Consider the following 20131-nt stretch of genomic DNA (forward strand, 5'->3'; position numbering starts at 1 on the left):
ATGTACATTAATGGCAAGGCAGCCACAGGATTTGCAGCTCTATATGTTGCTATAGATAAGGTGTACCAAGGAACCATTATATACAACTCAGCCCAGGCTGCAGAGATAGTAACCATTATTGTAACCTTGGAGAATGCAGAAACTTCAACGAACATCACCATTTGTACAGATTCCGACAGGGCGATGAGGGCACTACTGGACTGGATGGTCGTATGGAAGGCAAGAGACATGAAAACAACAGACAACTAGCCAGTAGCATACACGGGATACCTACAATATGCTTGGCAATGAGTGGAATCTAAGAGGGGTGATACCTTTTTGTTTAAAGTCAAGGCTCACTGTAAAAATCAGGGGGAAATCACTCTCCTAAACAGCAGGGTAGACTGACTAGCGAAGCAAGCTGCAAGCTTGGGACCAGAACACAAGTGAAACAAAGTGAAAGCAAATATTGATGCCTTGATGACAACGGATCCCACTGACTATCATGATATAATAAGATTATGGTTACAAGATCCAGAAATTAAACAACTTTTAAAGGATGGCAAATCTAAGGGGTATAACATTCAGCAGCATCCATCTCACTTAATCATGGCAACAAAGAACAAAGATCTTTCTCCAATTCCTGGTCTTAATAACATTCCACTGCTTGTACTTCTGAATGTGTTTCAGCAGGAATTAATACAATTAGGACATAACCACTGACATTTTGGAATATAAAAGACGCTAAATAAGTTGGCTACTGTGGCCTGGTGGCCAGAAATTGTAACACACACAGCATTGTATTAACAACTGTCTAAAATGTGCTCAAAATAATCTGGACCCTAAAATTGTAAAGGGACCACTTCTCCACCAACCAGTGAATGGCCCATCGTTAAGGGTGCAAATTGATTATATCAGCCCTTTAGCTCGAACTAATAAGGGAAATCAGTATCATCTAATATGCATTGACCCCTTTTTCCAAATGGATTGAGGCCTATCCATCACGCAACTGCACTGCCCAAACCACCCTTAAGCTACTTCTGGAAAATGCCTTTAGTCAATTTGGTCTTCCACGAGTAATTGATTCCAACCAAGGCCCCAATATCACTGGGGAAGTGATGAAACAACCCTGTATAGCCCTAGGGGTGAGACAAAGATATCACGTAGCGGGCCACCCCCAAGCTTCAAGCCTGGTGGAAAGGTCAAACCGATCTTTGAAAACTGCACTCTGAAAAGTCAGACTCCTCAGACAAAAACAGGGATTGACATCTCCCATTGATCCTCATGTCAATACGATCCACAATAGGATCCCACGGTTTTACTCCCCATGAGGTACTTTTTGGAAGACCTATGGTGACACTGGAGCAATGGTCGGTACCCCCGATGAACACCAACCGAAAGTAGTAACGGACCAGTATATAAAATCTTTACTGAAGGTAATCTCTGATGTACAGAGGTCAGTGGCAGTCACCCTGAAGCCAAACTGTAAAAGATGGACCAAAGATTAAATAATAACCTCAAGTTTATCAAATGGAATGTAGGTGATTGAGTCTTGTTCAGATATTGCTCAGAGAAGAACCATCCACTCAGCCCCAGGTGGGTTGGTCCTGTCACCACTGTCAACAAAGCGAGTCCCACACCTACCAACTAGAGTTAAAATCTGGAAAAAAACAAGTCACTACGTGGTTTCGTAGTACCCAACTTAAAGCATGGAAAGGGAATACCTGCCCTGATAAGTTTAAGGAAAAAAATAGGAAAAATGATCATAAACCTTCTTAGGTAATTTGATATTTTCATGTTTTCTTATATAGGATACTGGAAAAGAGGTGAACACCTTTGGAGGAGATCTAATGTATATAGTTATGGTATGGTTATGAATTTGGTCTTCCAAAGTTTAGTGGTTCAAGAGAATGAACATTGGTTTTGTAAAGTAAAAGTCTGCTCTACAAATGGAAAATCCCTATTTTCGAGTATGACCAAGAGAAAGATTCAGAACAAGAGAAAGTATATACATTGGAGGACTTTAATGATGAAGAATACGAGGAAGGAAATAATGAGGAGGAAGAATATGATGAGAGCAAAGGAACCAGAATCCAAATGATGGGAATGATACCACCTGAAGCCCCTATGAAACCCTTCCTGGAGGATATTAGGACAGAACCATCACCTAAGGGACCAGTGAAAGTTCACATTTTGGGATTCGGGCGTCGGGGAAAAGGAGAATTGCCACCAACTCAAATTGCTCTCACTCCTAAGTATTGGGTCGTTCCTGAAGATGTTATGATTGGATTATCTACCATTTATTCTTATGTAGTAGGATATTATCTGATCATAAAGGAGAATAAAAGCAATCCATTGGTGTCATTTACATTACACGACATCGAACACATGACCCAATGTTAAATCTGACTGGGCAGTTGAAATACATTAAGAAGTTATAAGTCTCCCCATGAGGTCCAGCAAACCATACAAGACCTGTCTTTTGAGGGAGAGACTCTTTTTGGAGAAAATGAATAAGAGGCTAAATAGCCTAAAGGACTCCAGAGCCACCCTCAGGTCCCGAGGCCTCTACACACCGTCAACGCAGCAGAGACCCTTCCGTCCGCAGCCTCCTCAGCAGTTCAATGACCAGAACTGCCAGGATGGTTCCAGAAGGAGGAACGGGACTGGCAAGAGAAGGCTGCGTCAACCCTCTGACCAGGGCTCAGGGCAACCCAAAGCATGGTCAAGGATGGTGTACCACACCACGGACTGGATCTACCCCACCTTACCTTCTTGTCCCAACTATCCCCTTTCTACCATGCATTGTCCCAGATCACCTCAGACGGCATGGTAGAAAGGGGATACTCCATCTAATTCTGTGCCCTGCCACCTTTCCACCCCCCTTCCCTGTCCCTCTTCAGGATCTCACTCTCCACATCAACGTCCGAAAGCTGACAGTGGTGCGCCTGGCGTGCCAGACCTTCCGGTGGAGCTTTCCTGTTCAGACCAGGTTAGACACGTCCTCCTTGGCAGCAGGAAGCCCTCTACGAGAGCTACCTACCTAGCCAAGTGCATGAAAGTTTCAGTCTCGTTGGCGCAGCACCAATTGCTCCCAACGCTACCCCCAGTGCCACTTATTCTGGACTACCTCCTCCGTCTGAAGCAGCAGGGGCTTTCATGGTCGTCAATAAGGGTTTACGTGGCCACCATTTTGGCCTTCCACCCGGGTGAGGAGGGCTGCTCTGTCTTTGCTAACCCATTGGTCAGCCGATTTCTCAAAGGACTCGACAGGCTATACCCTCACGTCCAGCAGCCTATCCCAGCTTGGGACCTCAACCTTTATTGACTCATGGCACCACCCTTTGAGCCCTTGGCATCATGCTCCCTGCTCTACCTCTCTTACAAGGTCACGTTCCTGATAGCGATAACCTTGGCCAGGAGGGTGTCTGAGCTTAAGGCCCTAACATCAGAGCCCCCTTACACCAGGTTCTATAAGGACAAGATTCAGCTCAGACCTCACCCTGCTTTCCTCCCAAAGGTTGTGTCACAGTTTCACATCAACCAGGAGATCTTTCTCCCAGTGTTCTACCCTAAGCCTCATTCCAGCGGCAGGGAACAGAGACTCCACTCTCTGGATGGCCGCAGGGCATGGATGGGGACTGGGAACAGAGGCTATAGGGGACAATGGCATGGCTGGGCTGGGCGCTGTATAGATCACGGTGTTAATTTAAAAAACTTTCAGCAAATGGATTGGGCTAGTTCTGGGCTATATTTTAAGTGATTTTGGCCTACTGATGCAGTAGAAATCTGGTCACCAATAATCATGCTGGTTTTCTTGAAAAGCAGAGGTAACAGATTGATAAATCTGTGAAAAATACATGGCATTGGCAGTAGTGTGAAGAAAGATTCTTTAAATAAGCTGTATAGACAGTGGATATGGAAAACTGCCATTCCTGAACAGGGTTTTTGTACTGATTGTAACCAGTGTCTGAATGCACTTCTTTAGTGTGACATCACATCTGCAGTGATTATATGCATGTTTGTTTCGTATTTTTTAGTGTATATGTGCAACTGTTAAATGAAGCCAAAAATTTTTTTTTGCCTCGCTATGCTCCGCAACTTACTTTTTGGTCTTAGTTACTTTGCTGTGCTCCCACACGTCTCCCCAAAATATGGTCACCTTATCTTAAACATAGCCAGGTATGGACCCTATACTTCTCACCAGTACCAAAATGATTTAATACATTCTGCTGCAGAAGTCTTGAGAGAAAACATTGTTGAAGAGATCAGACAAGCCAAGTATTTTCTGTCCTTGCTGATGAAACTAAAGATGCATCAAAAAAAGAACAGCTGTATCTCCTTTTACACAACCATTGAAAAGAAATCATTCAGGAAAGAACTCTGGGCTGCTTCCACATGGATTCAGCATTTAGATTTTCCATTTCAAAAATGGATTATTGAAAAACTACAGCATCTGAAGATTGGTGTGAATTACATTGTTGCACAGTGCTATGATGGAGCTTCTTGTAGTGTTTTAGATGTTGCTTGTAATTATTAGAATTGGGAGCACTGGCTATTGGGAGTCTGAAAGGACAGGAAACAGGAAGGAGGGGGGAGGAGTTGAGAGGCTGGGAGAAAGCTAGAGGGTGCAGCAGCAGCTTGGTACAGAGGTTTCCACTTTGAAAATAAAGTCCTGTTGAAGCTTGTTAGTACTTTGCCTAGTTGTTACAACACATCTGTGCTGAGTGTAATGAGATTTTTGCTCTCACTGTTCTGAAATACCTTGCAACACCTTAATAAAGGCTTACAGAAAAACCTCGGAGGGATTTAAAAACACCATAAAATTCACTTTTCCCAACTGACATAATTAAGGTGGTAACAGTATCAGGACACTTTGGTTTGCATAAAACAATAATTTTAAGATTCAGGCTCTCATTAAGTAGAAATTAATGATAGTTTAAATTTAGAAAATCCAACATGGCGGATCAAAATGGTGAAGATCTAAATTTAGGATCTTAGAATGATCTAGAATGCAAGATGGCATCAGGGAGGAGCTTTCCTCTCTAAAAATAGTCATGACATCAGGGGAGGAGCTAGAAGCTAATTGGCTAAGAAGAGCTGACTGTGAGAAAGCAACCAGTATATAAAGCCGACAGCCAGCAGGCTTAAGTGTCGGGTTTTGCGGTTTGTGAAGATCAGGGCTTAGCTACACTTGCGAATTAGAGCGCATTAAAGCAGCCCTCGGTGCCCTAGCTCACTACCCGTCCATACTGGCAAGGCACGTAGAGTGCTCTGACTCCACGGCTAGAGCACTCCTGGTACTCCACCTCGGTGAGAAGATTAACGCTTGCTGCGTCTTGGCTGAAACGCCCAGGCATCAGTGTAAACGAGGTGTTGCATTACTGCGCTTTGATCAGCCTCCGGAAACATCCCATAATCCCCTTAAGTCAAGTGGCCACTCTTCTCATTGTTTTTGAATCACTGCAGGAGTGTGGATATGCCCTTTGAAAGCTCCATTTCTGACAGCTGGCTGCTTATCTGCTCCGAGACAAACCAACCATTATTGTGGAATGCTGTGTGAAAGAGAGAGGCAGGGGGGCCTGATGCCGTCTGAACTTACAAGACAGCATGCGGACATGCTCTCAGCCCCCCAAAAACCCACTCTCTCTCCCCCCACATACACACGCCACACTCCCTGTCACACTCCACCCCACCCCGCCATTTGAAAAGCACGTTGCAGTCACTTGCATATTGGAATAGCTGCCCATAATGCACTGCTCCCAATGCCACTGCAAGTGCCGCAAATGTGGCCACGCCAGTGCACCTGAAGCTGTCAGTGGTGGACAGACTGCAGCGCTTTCCCTACTGCGCTCTCTGAAGGCTGGTTTAACTCAAAGCGCTCTACATCTGCAACTGTAGCTATGCCCTCAGAAGCAACATGGGAGCAACATGTTAAGAAGATTCTGGAAAAGCAGCAGCAGAATTCTGATTGCCTTGATGTAAGGGGACTGTTGCCCCCTTACTAACATTCAGTGGGGGTGTTTTAGTTGCTAACTCCCAGTACTAAAAAGGGGGAAGGGTGGATGGGGAATCAGGACCCTGAGACTGACAGCCCCCAGGAACAATGGGGAGAGGCCAATGCTCCAGGTCAGCCTGAATGACAGGGCGGGCCAGCTAATCAGGGAGTTAGGAGGCCAGGGAGGTCCCGTCCTCCGTGTGAGCTGGAATTGCCTGGGTCAGACAGAGTGGGGCCGAGCTAAGGAGAAAGCAGGGGCCTGAGCTAGCCAGGGAGCAGAGCTGTGCCAGAGCCAGAGGGGCCAGAAAAGCAGCCGAGGAAGCAGGTCAGTGCTGGGAGCAGAGTCACAGAAGCAGCCTGCAGAGCAGACCTGTTCTGGGAGCAGAGCTGTAGCAACCAGAGGCAGAGGGGCCAAAGAAGCAGCCCAGGGAGCTGGATGCAGAGCAGCAGCAGCGCTGAGACCGAGTGGTGGAGCTGGGGCTGGAGCAGTCCGGAGCTGGGTGTGGTGAGCAGCTGGAGAGACCGAGGGGGACCCTGGGCAGCGGGCCCAGCACAGGGAAACGCCTCAGCCAAGAGGCTCTGCAGGCCAGGCTTGGACCTTAACCCCAACAGGGCGGGGGCGATACTGGGAAGAAGCATCCTACCACTTAGAGCCTGAGAGCGTGTGGCCACCACCAGAGCAAGTGTCCAACCCTCAGCATCCCTACAGCACAGCCAGGGCCTGCGAAGAAGCCCTGAGACTTACAAGGAACAGAATGTGAACTGCCCTGACATTCCAGAAACACTGTTTGTGATGGTCCCTGCCACAGAGCGGGCTGATGTGTTTCCTTTAACCTTTTCCATTTTTCCTTATTCTTTTTAAAATTAATTGTTGATTAAATAACTTGCATTTGCTTTAACTTGTATGTAATGGTCAGTGGGTCAGAGAAGTGCCCAGTGCAGAGAGAGTACCCTGGAGTGGGGACACCCTAGCCCCTGTCCTAGGTGACCACAGCAGGGTTGGGGGTTGAGCCCCCCAAGAATCCTGGGCCCAGTCCTTGTTGTGGTTACGAGGAGTCTGCCAGACAGGACAGTGGAAGGGGAGTCCTCAAGGGCAGGGAGGCCACTGGGTAAAGGAAGTGGAAGTGAGGACTCAGATCCTTTCACTAGCCCACTTCACCGGGGTAGTGCAGAAGCCAGGAAAGTTCCCCACAAGAGTGAGACTGTTCCCCCGCTTACATAATTGGCGTCACGAACAGGATCCTATCCACAGGGTCCACCCCATTGGTTTACTGGTTGAGTTCTGGTAGCACTATCCAGGCCTGGTCGAGAACCCTACCATGGCTGGAATTGAAGAACTACAGACCCAGTTTGCTGAACTTCAGTGCAGATTGTCAGACCAAGCTGAGGCATTACAACAAGCTAGAACAGAACAGAGAGAAGCCTTATCACTGGCTAAGGCAGTAATAGAACAACAGGCAGCAGAAGCTAAGAAACCCCTACTATTTATGTCCCACGGGAGTGGAAGTTCACGGAGTTTGGTGGCTTCCCGACTAGACCAGGAGACATTACAGTAGAGGAGTGGGTCAAGTCAGTGAAGGCAGCTCTGTGTGTGCTAAGAGTACCTGAAGAAGATCATGTGGACTTCATAGAGGAGCACCTCAAGGGCCAGGCCAAGGCCACAGTAAAGTTCATGGCAATGGGAGACAAGAAAGATGTGGAATAGGTGTTTGAACTCCTCCTGGAAGTGTACGGAGATAAGGTACCTATTGGAACCCAACTAAAGGAGTTCTTTGAGCGAAAGCAGGAGCCCGGTGAAACTATCCGGGCATATGCATATGACCTCCAGGAGAGAATGAGCAAAGTGAGACCCTCAACAAGTTCCAGACCCAGATACGGTTCTAAAAGAGCAGTTAGTGCTGGGGCTTCAGAATGATTCCCTCCGCCGTGAAATGAAAAGGAGGTTTAAGGAAGAGCCCAGGAAGAAGTTTCATGAACTCATACAGGCTGCCATTATGTGGTCAGAAGAAGAAGTTCCTATGACAGAGAGCCAAGCCTAACCCCCGTACACGAAGTGGGGGCCTAGTGAATGCAGCTGCTGGCGAAAAGGCCCTGCCCCAAACACAGTTAACACTGGAAAGTTTAAGTGAGGCTGTCCAAAAACTGGCAGTCCAACAGGAGGAGATGATAAAAGTGATGACTGAGTTAATGAAAGAAAAAAATCCCATTAGTATGTCAAAGTATCCAAGGGCACCAGGATCCCGAAGAGCCCCACTAAAGGATGAGCTGGGAAGGTACATTTGTTACACTTGTAAAAGGCCAGGACACACTAGCGGAAATTGTACACTGAGGAGGAGACCGGAGTCCCAGGCGCCTGAAATCCAAGAGACGCCAGGAGTGAGTAGCCCACCGTCAGGGGAAGGTCGAGTGGGGACAGAAGGGTTTCTATGGCTGTCCCTAAGAAAAGGGCCTCATGTCAGCAGTGAGGAAGAGGGCCCTGATGATATTAGTGTATTTGACGACTTCTGCGGCTGAGCTTTTGGGGACTGCTTGACAGTGGAAATAACCATAGCAGGGGTGAGAACTCCCTGTTTGATAGACACTGGCTCAGAAGTCACCACTATTTCTGAATCATATTTCCGAAACTACTTAAAAGAGAGAGATCTGACCATGCCTAATACCCGATTTGTACAGCTAACGGCAGCTAATGGACTTGCTATTCCTGTTGTGGGGTGCCTTGAAGCCGATGTAGGGTACATGGGTCGAACGATCCCTGGGAAATGCATCTTTATCCTAGAGGACAGCTTCAGAAAAAACTTTAATGGAGAACAGAGTACCGGGAATTCTTGGGATGAATATTTTAGGAGAACTGAAAGAATTACTATTGGTAGGAGAAGGAACCCAGGAGATGAACCGTCATGGTCGGCCTAAAAAGGACGCTACGCTGAAGCGGGTACTGGCCCAGGTGGAGAGACATGGACGTTTCCTGGGTCCCACAGGACAAACTGGCTATGTTAAGGTGGCAGGGAGACAGAAAGTGGTTATACCTCCCTGGAGTGAGAAGATTATTGATGGGCACTGCCGGGTGGCAAGTGACCTTGATGGATACAGAGTACTTGTCGAGCCAACACCTGGGGCCAGTCTCCCTAATGGGCTCCTGGTTGCAAATGTACTTGCTCATGCCAGTAAAGGAAAAGTGCCAGTCAGGCTGTTAAACGCAAGTGAGAAGGTCATAACGTTGTGCCTCTGAACCAGGGTGGCAGAGGTACACTGACCTGAAGGAGTGGTGCAGGCAGTGAGGGTGGCCCTGGAAGAAAATGGGGATGAGCTTCTGGTGACAAAAGTGAAAAAAGGAACACAGGCTATCACATCGCAAGTGGCACCCAATGGAGAACTACCCATTCCAGTCCAAGTGGACCTCCAACAGTTAACCCCTACACAAGCCAGCCATTTGTGGGCGCTACTGGAGAAACATCAAGAGGTCTTTTCCAGGGATGAGCGAGACTTTGGTTACACCACCACAGTGACCCACCAAATAGCCACTGGAGATGCTGTTCCGATAAAACAGAGACACAGACGGATTTCACCACGAGTGTTCCAGGAGGTAAAAAAAACACATCCTGGACCTAGTGACTCAAGGTGTCCTTAAAGAAAGCCACAGCCCCTGGGCATCACCCGCGGTGACTGTAATAAAAAAAGATGGCGGGGTGCGATTTTGCTGTGACTACAGGAAACTGAATGAGGTAACGCACAAGGATGCTTACCCGCTACCCCGGGTGGAAGAGTCACTGGATGCATTAGGAAGTGCAAGAGTGTTTTCAACCCTCGATTTAACTTCTGGTTATTTCCAGGTTGCAGTGGAAGAACAAGACCAGGAAAAGACAGCAGTGATGACTCCATTTGGGCTGTTTGAATGGACACATATGCCATTTGGCTTGTGTAATGCACCTGCTACATTCCAGAGACTAATGGAGCGGGTGTTGGTAGACTATATCCGAGACACTTTGCTGATATACCTAGACGATGTTATTGTGTTTTCCAAGGATTTCGAGAGTCATATGGAAAAACTGGACTTGGTTTTCACACGATTGAAGGAACACGGATTGAAACTGAAGCCAAGCAAGTGCTGCCTCCTACGTGAAAAAGTCAAATTCTTAGGCCATGTGATTTCAAAGGATGGAATCCAGGTAGATGAGGAGAAGACCAGGGCGCTGGAAAATTGGCCAGTCCCCAGGAATGCCAAGCAAGTGTGGCAGGCTCTCGGTTTCATGAGCTATTATAGACGATTTGTTCCAAAGTTTGTGCACATTGCTGCATCCCTTTATGGACTAGTGGGACAACCGGCCCAAAAGAAGGGAAAGGACCAATGCTTTGTGTGGGATGATGCCTGTCAGACAGCTTTTGACGAATTAAGACATCGGCTGATGTCACCACCTTTCCTTGTAGATCCCGACTTTAGTCTGCCATTTATAGTGACAACTAATGGAAGCCTGCACAGCCTAGGTGCAGTGCTCAGCCAGAAGCAAGAGGGGGCCGAGCGTGTGATCGCATATGCGAGCCGAGGAGGTCAGAAAGAAATAAGAACTACAGTGTTTTTAAACTAGAACTGCTGGCCTTGAAGTGGGCTATCACTGAAAAATTTAAGGATTATTTAGTATACTCTAAATTCACGGTAATCTCAGACCACAATCCACTCCGATACCTGGCAACAGCTAATTTAGGCGCAATTGAACACCGGTGGGTGGCCCAACTCACTGAGTTCACTTTTGAAGTACAGTATAAACCTGGAAGATAGAACATCAATGCTGACACCCTGTTTAGATTGCCTCTGGAGAAGGAATCAGAAGAGGGCGAGAATCTGGAGAAAGACTTCCTAGTTATTCCTGCAGATGTTGTGTGGACGTGTTTGTGGCTAGAGAATCCAACGCCCGAGGACAAAGCAATGGTAAAGGATGCAGTACAAAACCTCGTAAAAGGGGAGAGTGCAATGATCTCGGGATACTCATGGGAGGAGATTCAGACTCTGCAACGAGAAGGTGACGTTGGACCTGTCTTAGTGGCAGTCACGAGCCGAAGGAGGCCAGACTGGAGATTTGGGGCCAGATACCCCCAGTCTAAGAAGCTAGCCAGACAGTGGGAATGACTTAGATTACACCGTGGAGTGCTGTTCCGGGTAACATATCCCCGAGATGGCGAAGAAGTGTGGCAGTTAGTGGTGCCTGTGTCACTACGCCGTCAAGTTTATGAAGCCAGGCATGATCATGAGGGGCATTTTGGAGACAGGAGCACTCTTGAGGTGATGAGGAGAAACTATTACTGGCCCACGATGGGTAGTGACGTGCAAGCATGGGTCCGTCAGTGCAAACGGTGTACCCTAGCCAAGGATGTGTTTTCTCCCAACCGTGCCCCTTTGACCTGTACTAACGTAACTGCCCCAATGGAGGTCCTAGCGATGGACTACACACGGTTAGAAAGATCTTCGGAGGGGTATGAGAATGTACTGGTTCTCACAGACATGTTCACCCGATTCACTGTCGCAGTTCCAACTAGAAACCAGACGGTGCGGACAATGGCTGAAGCCCTCATAAAACACTGGTTTGTGTACTATGGTTGTCCAGCACAGTTACACTCGGATCAGGGGAGGAATTTCGAATCGGAGGTGATATCTGAATTGTGTCAGCTGTATGGCATAGCCAAAAGCCAAACAACACCCTATCACCCACAGGGAAACACTCAGTGCGAGAGGTTTAACCGGACAATGCATGACATGCTAAGAACACGCCCACCTGAAAAGAAGTGAGCCTGGCAGGAACATCTCCCTGAGCTGGTGTTGGCCTGTAACAGCCATGTCCATTCGTCGACAGGTTACGCTCCTTTTTATCTCATGTTTGGGAGGGATCCCAGGTTGCCGTTGGATATTCTGGACAGAGAGGGCCCTGAGGAGGATGAGGTGACCAATTTGGATGACTGGGTCAAAGGTCACCATGACAGGCTGAAAATAGCCTGTGAAGTTGCTCTCAATACAACTAAAGACACAGCCCAAAGTAGGAAAAGGACTTATGATCGCAAGTCCAGTGGGGCTCTCATCAGGCCTGATGACCGTGTGCTAGTTCGTAACCATAGACACCAGGGGCGTAATAAAATACAGGACAAGTGGGAGTCAAATCCCCACATTGTAGTCGCTCACAACAATCCCGAGCTACCAGTTTACACCATCCGGCCTGAACGAGGAGGTCCTGAGAGAGTAGTACATAGGGAGCAGCTAAAACAATGCACTCTTAGTCCAGTCAGGGACCATAGGAGGCATAGAGCAGCATACCCTGAGGAGACAGAAACCAATTGGGGGATGGTTTTAGTCCCACAAACCGAATACAGAGAGGAACAGAGTGCGATAAACCCAAACCCTAACGGGAATGGCCAGATCCCTCAAACTCACCCAGTTTTACCTGCGAACAGGGAAGTAGAAAATAAGAGTAACAAACCACCAGTTTTAAGAAGGTCCCAAAGGGCTAATAAGTCCTGTTAGACGTAGAGATAATTATGTTATTGGTTCTTTGTAGTGTTTTAATTAATATTGTTATGTATAGTATAAAGAAGTAGATGTAAAATGTTAAATATGTTAAATGTTCTTTTAATAATTGTTAATGGGTTTTTGATATGATGTGGGTATATGTTGTTACTATGGGGCCCGGATGTACTGGTGTGAATATTGTGGCTGTGGCAGAATTTTAGCAAGGGGGAATGTAAGGGAACTGTTGCCACGTTACTAACATTCAGTGGGGGTGTTTTAGTTGCTAGCTCCCAGTACTAAAAAGGGGAAAGGGTCGATGGGGAATCAGGACAATAGCACCCGCTATTGGATAAAAGGACAATTGACACCAAGCAGTAATTTTTTCTTTTCTGCTTTCTTTTTTCCTTCTTTCCTCTCTTTTCTACCCCTTTCTTTTATGACAATACTCGCACTTATTTTTGTCTTTTCCTTTACATATACCAGCATGCACATCGGACTGACGTGTGCGGGTCCGATGCGAGTAGGACCTGTCAATTAGATAGTAGATAATGTGTTAAGCTTGAGACCAAGGGATGCAGCAACTATTCAAAATCTATTACTGAAGCACATAAACAATCAGCAAGAGTAAAGACAACAAGTTTAGTACATTCCCATTAACAAAAGGTATAGGGATATGGTTTAAAGTTAAAACTATAGTATAGGTATAAAATGAATAGTAATTAAGGTAGCAATATTGCTGCTCTTCAAGAAATGAGAAAATCTAAAGCAAATGGGAGGAGCTATTTGATGAAGTTGAAACCACTGCCAAGGAACTTGCAATTGCTATTCCGGGTCAAGCAGTCACAACTGCTGAAGACAACGATACAAAAATGACAAAAAGACCGAACAAAAAATATCATCCAAGCTCACCTTGTTTTTTTGTGCCTAGTATGCTGGGTCAGTCAGCTACACATGATGTTCCAAAGAGCACTCAAGAATCTATAAAAATCTGATTTTTACTATCCTATTCTGGACAGAATTCTTGCTGCACATGACAGATGATTCACCTTCAACTCCAGTTTGTTTTCTGCACTAACTGCTTGTGATCCAAAGAGTGAAAAAATTTTTGATTATGAGAAACTGAAAATAATTGCCAATTGTTTTGGATCAACAGGGACCAATTTTGGCGATCTAGATACAGATGTCGAAAATGCAAAGAAGTATATTGCACCAAAACAATTGATTTCAATTTCTGAATTAAAAATCAATTCAGGTGTACAAAATTTCTCCTGGAGATTGCCAGATTCAAAGGCGGCGGCCTGATAACATTGCGATGTGGAGCTCAATGCCAGCTGTGTGTTATAATCTGATATTTCAGCAAAACATTTATAAAAAGGTATTTCAGTGTTTTTTTGGTTTGATTACCTTGGAGGAGAGGACAGCTGAAGCCATTTCTCAAACCTTGCTCAAGTTTTGCTCAAAACAAAGAGGACAAGAATGCTCTGCTGTTCTGGGTATAGGTGTACAAACACATTAATACAAGTGGTTAGAAGGGCTTTATGGCAGTTTTTCTCAACCTGTGGACTATGTCTAAGGGGTCAACAAAAGACTAAGACTGAATGGTTGAACACAATTCAACTATATATACACACACAGATTTCCAAAGGGGTCTTCACCTCCATTTGAAAATTTCCAAAGGTGTCTGCACCTCCATTCGAAATTTTTTAGGGGTCCATAAATTAAAAAAAAAATGGTTGAGAACCATCGCTTTATGGCACTTGCACAGTTCACTCTTGGTTGTCAATGCCACTAAGCAATGCAAATGTGGAGAGGATATTCTCTCAAATGAACATTAATATTTAAGCTTAGAAATCAACTTGGACAAAACACAGTGACTAGCATATTGCACATTGCACTATGGATAAAAAAGACTAGAAATCTGCTGCAAGGATTTCCAGCTAACAGGAGATGCTATCGTGATTCAATGCATCAGTGTACAGTGGCTCAGTGGAAGCAGCAGCAGGAGGACCAAGTTCAAGCACAGAAGACCAGGACGACAGGGAGTACGACTTTTTCTTAGAACAGGATTAATGCCTACAGTTGGGATACTTGGTGAGGTGAACACACTTTTCTTTCTTTCTGGTTTAAAAATGTAAGCTCTACCTTTTGTCATAGGCAACTAAAGTAAAATTCAGGAGCAGCAGCACCAAAATGAACATATTTCTAAGTATTGTTCATTTTCTGTATTTAACAGAGTTTAGTTCACAACAGACAAGAGGAATATAGGAGAACCATAGACAACAAGGCTTGAAGATGGCAGATGGTGCAGACCTGAGGGCCACAGCACTGAACCCACAGAAAAGGCAACACTGACAGATTGCTGATGCTAGCCACCACCCTTGGACTTCTGAAGGCACGTAGCCAAACAACTGGAGGACTAAGCCGCTTACAACTAACATGCTTAAGGCACCCTGCCATCCAGGAGTCTGTCTGGGAGTTTTACTTCATTGATTTTGTTCCAAGGGGTTGCAGTAGAATGGGATACATCATGCTTACGTTTGTGTGCAGGGAGGTGGAATATGAATGTCTTTTTTGGTGCTTACAGTGGACTAAAATGAGGCATGTAACTGGCACGTGCTTGGTTTTCAGAGCTCTATGGAATGAGAAGATTAGATGTGCTCCAAGGATTTCCTCCCAACGGTGGAGATTCTACACAGATTCAACACACTGCATACCAGCAGCAGGAACCGGATAAAGTTCAAGCACAGAAGACTAGGAGAATGAGTTGGAGGATCTTTTCTTGGAGTACTCTATGAATAGTGCCTACAGTGAGTGAGCACATTGGTGAGTGAGCACATTTTTCTCTTTCTTTTTCTGATTTAAAACGTGAGCCTGTATCTATCAGCAATGCCACCAAAATGCCCACATTTGTAACTATTGCTTTGGTATTTTACAGAGTTTGGTACACATGTGTATACAGCAGGAAACAGACAAGGCTTCAAGGTAGCAGATGGTGCAAGCTGAGCTGAGGGACTTGGGCTGAAACCACAGGAAGGACAACACTGACAGCCTGCCTAAGGGACTACACTGGTGGTGGTAGTAGTCTGCTGCTGGGCAACATTCTTGAACTTCTGGAGGGAAGTAGCCTCAACTGTAAAGACTCAGATGTTGCATAGCTAGAGTACTCATCTCCATTCGTGCTTTCATTTCCACAGAAAATTAGTTCCTGCATGTACTAGCCTCCAGAGCTGTTGCCAGACCGTGGGTCTGACATACTGACCTTTTCTCTCTGCTGACGACAAAAGTGTGGGTGGCCAATATCCAAGCCGATGAATAAACTAGGTAACCTTGTATTTGCTTTCGTCTCACATGTTCACAAGCATGCGGAGGGTTCTGTTCTGTAAGTGTATACTGCATGCAGCTGAAGACCATGTGCTCATATGCAAGACCCAGTCCTAATTGCTCTCTCAGCATGTTTTTCTTCATAATATCCTGGATCACTTGCCATGTTGGTGCAATTCCAGCAGACAGACATAGTTCCAGAGCAATCTCAATCAACCAGCCTTTCCTCCCAGTTATAACTAGATCTACTATCACCAGAGATGCATTCAGGGATCCATGAATCTACAGGGAGAATTGGAAAATATATATAGGGCCCTCAACACTTTAGTTTAGTGAGACTACCTAATCTCTAGACAAAGAATATGCATGTGATGACAGTCCTGGTCAAGTGTCTAACAACACAGGAATCCAGGGAGAGGCAAGCATCACACTGTTTAAAGCTTGTAGGCATTGCATACAAGAATGGGTGCAGCATATAGCAAGGGTGTTGTGACACGAGGCATGACCTTGGCCTGAGTCTAAAACAATACTGATTCTCTGCCAACATCTATGCCCTCAAGAGACAAGATGTGGCGCCACAAGTTGTTTATTGTGATTTATCAGAAGTTTAATAGCAATTGTTTTCCCCATGATTGCTGTATTCATAAGCTGATTTGTGTAATTATTTGTACATTACCAGTAAGTATTGGTAATGCAGACCCAACATATATTAAACTAGGATATTTCACTTGTGTTTTTTTTGGTGGGGAGAGGGGGGTGCATCACGCATGATTTTGACTCTAAAGATGACTAACATAAGGACTGGAAAAGCTTTCTATTGACCACATAATGTGTCATCTCTCAAACATGTCGGGCTATCAAAGGTGAAATTTATAGGGAATAGAATATGATACGGTTGATGTGAGAACATGTTCTGTTAAAAATGTAGCCTTAGTTTTGGATAGCATACAAGAATAACCATCATCTGGATTCTTCTGCAGTGTTGGGTACACCAGTTTAGAAATGGCTCCTGTTTCAGAACTTATCCCAGTTTTGAACCCAGGAACTCCTTTCATCACCAACACATACTAATACACTACTTTGATATCTGGGAATAATAAGCCTCTGTGGGCAACACCAGCTACTTACAAACACTTCAAGCTAAATGTGATCAGGTATATAATCAGATTACAGGGCTGTGACAAAGTAACAGCATTTTATCTAACAGTGTTTAGAAGTATGTCTGTTGCCTCTAGTCACCAGTGATTGACTAGTGGCATTATCCTGTTACCAAAAAAATTGGCAGCACAGCACATATTGACCTCTTGAATGTAAAGGGACTTCATATATTTCAAATGGTTTCCCCATTCAGAACACTTTGTATCCAATCCTGCTCCAAGTACAGTCAATGTGTTACTGAAAAAAACTACCTCAATGAGACAGACTGCTAACTAATCAACAGAACAAGGTCCCAGCCCAGTAACCAAAAAGAGAGAAGACACAGGACAGGATAGTGGTTTGCCCTCATTAGAGAGCTTCGCATCTCTCATCAGGATCACATTTTACGAGAGAGAGAGAGAGGTTGGCTAATGTGAAAAGTGACAAAAGCATCATGAACACAGCAGACCAACAGTCACACATTAACATTTTAAAAGGGACTGAATGAATTCTGCAGGCAGGATTAATATTTGCACTTTCAGCAACTAAGTTAAAAAGTTATAAGACCAAGAGAAAGAGTTGTGATGCAAGCTCTGCCCTATCAGTCACCCTTTCTTTAAGGCAAATTGATTGGCAGATGAAATAGGGAAGGAATTTCTCCCTTACGCTATGGTCTAGAACCGCAAAACTGCTCAGAGGTTTGTGTGGTTTTTTTTTTTCCCCCAAGACCATAAGATACAGGCCACTGATTTAAACACAGAATGCCAGACTAGATGGATCAGTGGTCTTTCAATATAACATCTAGTTCTGAAGCCATGCTAATTTTTTTTCAATACTAAAATATTTCTTAATACTTGGAAGTTCTTGCTAATCACTGCATGATATTAAAATTTTTGGTACTATGACATTTTTTTATAACAGGGTGCAAGTATTGTAAACTGAATGAAATAAAGAGGCTCTTACACAGCCTTTTTGTCCAGGGATCACAGACTAAATACTTAACCTTATGAGGTAGCTACTGTTCTCATTTTACAGATTGGGAAACTGAGGCACAGTTTGTGTGATCTGTCCAAAACAACAAGAGCAAGTCAGTGGCCCAGCTGGTAACAGAACCCAAGAGTACTGACTGCTAGGTATCTCCCTTCCTGTACTTGATGTTCATAATCCCAATTTGACAGTTGTTACTGTAAGTTAGTGTGTTTTTAATTGTAGAGGGGAAAAAATAGATACACAGCTTGTGTCGTACTCTTGGGTCACAACTTTATAGCATATGTATTCACAGAATGTTGCCATATTTCTCAGGGGCAAGGTTACAAAAATTACATGCCCACAACCGCTATAGGTAGGAGCTAGATACCTGCTTCTGTTCTGAATAGAATTCCAGAGCAGTGCAGCCATATAAAAGGAAAAAGAGAAAATTAAAGTTATCATCCTACATGAACCACGTTAGTCCTGCACAAATCAGTGGATTGTGTGTGCACATACTAGGGTTGAATGGTAAAAACCCTAATACAACTTGTGGAAAAAATAGTGAACATGTGCAAAAGACTGCATAGCTAAGTGAATATTTACCATTTATAACTGGTCAAATTTAGAGAACCCCTACACTGATCCACTCTCTATTTTAAAATAGGATAAACAAAACATTGTAGCAGCTAAGGAGATATATAACTTAAGGGGAAGATTAGTGGCAAATTTTAAACAGGTCCATGTATTTCATCTATAAGAACGCCTGCAAAATACCTAATACAATCTCTTCCCTTTTATTTTGTAAATTGTTCTTAAAATCCAGTTTTTTTAAAATGTGAATTCTAATATTGTCCAAGTTCACAGTCCTAAATGTTTAAATGTGAAAATTTATCGATGAAAGCTGTAACCATTGCTTTAGGTCAAGAAAACTTCCATTTAATACACTCAAATGGAAAAAACAACGCCTCTTATAGTTCATTTTGAACCCACTCTAACAACATGGCTTTCAAAAGGTAAGTTCAGCTGTTTTAAGAAAAGAAGAACCTCCATCAAGGACAGAATGGGAGCAAGATATCTTGATCCTTAAGGGGAATATCAGAAAAGGACATGGAAGAGAGAAATTGCAGTAGCATTATTCTAATCCACCACTTTAATAAAACATTTATATCAAAGCCGAAAAACAGTTATAGTCCAACCCTCACCCAATGTAAGATTTCTCACCATTGTATATTTCTAACCATTTTATCCCATGTTTAATCTCTTAGGAAATAAGGCTTCCAACCTATTACAGTGGGAAAAAATTCCCCAGCACAAGTAAACCTATCAGAAAATTCTCTGATAGTAGATTTCAAAATTCCCTTTCTTCATTGCATCCAGCTACTCCTAATTACAAGCTTGTACAATCCTAAATAACTCTTTTTGTTTTATACCCTTCAGGTACTCTACCCCTAAAAGTGTAACTTGCCAAAAGTTTTTTACTTAGCCATTTCTAAGTCTAATTTGCTGTCCACACATAATCCTCCAATCATGCATCCTCACTCAAATTGTTCAGAGCAGCAACAAAGGAGATTGTAGACACACTAATGCTATTAAATATTTGAAATAAATTTGAGTTGTGTTTGGACCATTACCCTTGTTAACATCTTGGAATCAGATTACAAAACACTTGGTGGAGGAATATCAGCTTTCTAGCCCTTTCTAGAATACCTTGTGTATGTGGTGCGCTCTATAATTCAGAAAAGTTTGGGAAGGGGGAAGTTAAAACAATCTATAGAGAGGATGAGGCCTTAGAGCTCTAAGCTCCCACAGCTGTTTTAGGTCACACTGGAGTTTGGTTTCAGCTTAACAGCTGTGTTAGTCTGTATTCGCAAAAAGAAAAGAAGGACTTGTGGCACCTTAGTTTGGGTTGAACAGTTGCAGATGAGTCATGTGCATGTGGAGACGCATAAACCCAGAACCCTCCTTTGTAGCATATGCCCCCTTCTCAGCTACTTATTTTCTGAAGTAAATGAAGTCACACCAGCTATGTATTTTACTTTTTGCAAAAAGGTGTGCTCAGACTGGCGCCTGCATGAGTGCAAAGATAACAGAGGATATCCCCTCAACAAAAAAGCTTGCCATCTTAATGCTCTAACCTTTTCTCCCTTCCCCACAGCCTCTGGGGCAGGGGGAGAGATTGAAAGCCAGCCATAGGGACAGAAAGCAGACACTTGACAATAGCAAGATTAAGCTGCAGA

General features: G+C 44.4%; 1 protein-coding gene across 1 annotated transcript; it reads left to right on the forward strand.

Annotated features, from left to right (window-relative positions):
- Positions 1-10560, forward strand: LOC122464282. Its single transcript, XM_043538833.1, is given in 8 exon segments — positions 1-219; positions 1791-1844; positions 1951-2292; positions 2883-2971; positions 7514-7640; positions 8651-8789; positions 9238-9571; positions 9573-10560. Coding segments are annotated over 8 exon segments (2292 nt in total).
- Positions 10561-20131: the final 9571 nt, after the last annotated feature.

Source organism: Chelonia mydas, chromosome 2 (assembly GCF_015237465.2).
Source record: "Chelonia mydas isolate rCheMyd1 chromosome 2, rCheMyd1.pri.v2, whole genome shotgun sequence".
Lineage (NCBI taxonomy): Eukaryota > Metazoa > Chordata > Testudines > Cheloniidae > Chelonia > Chelonia mydas.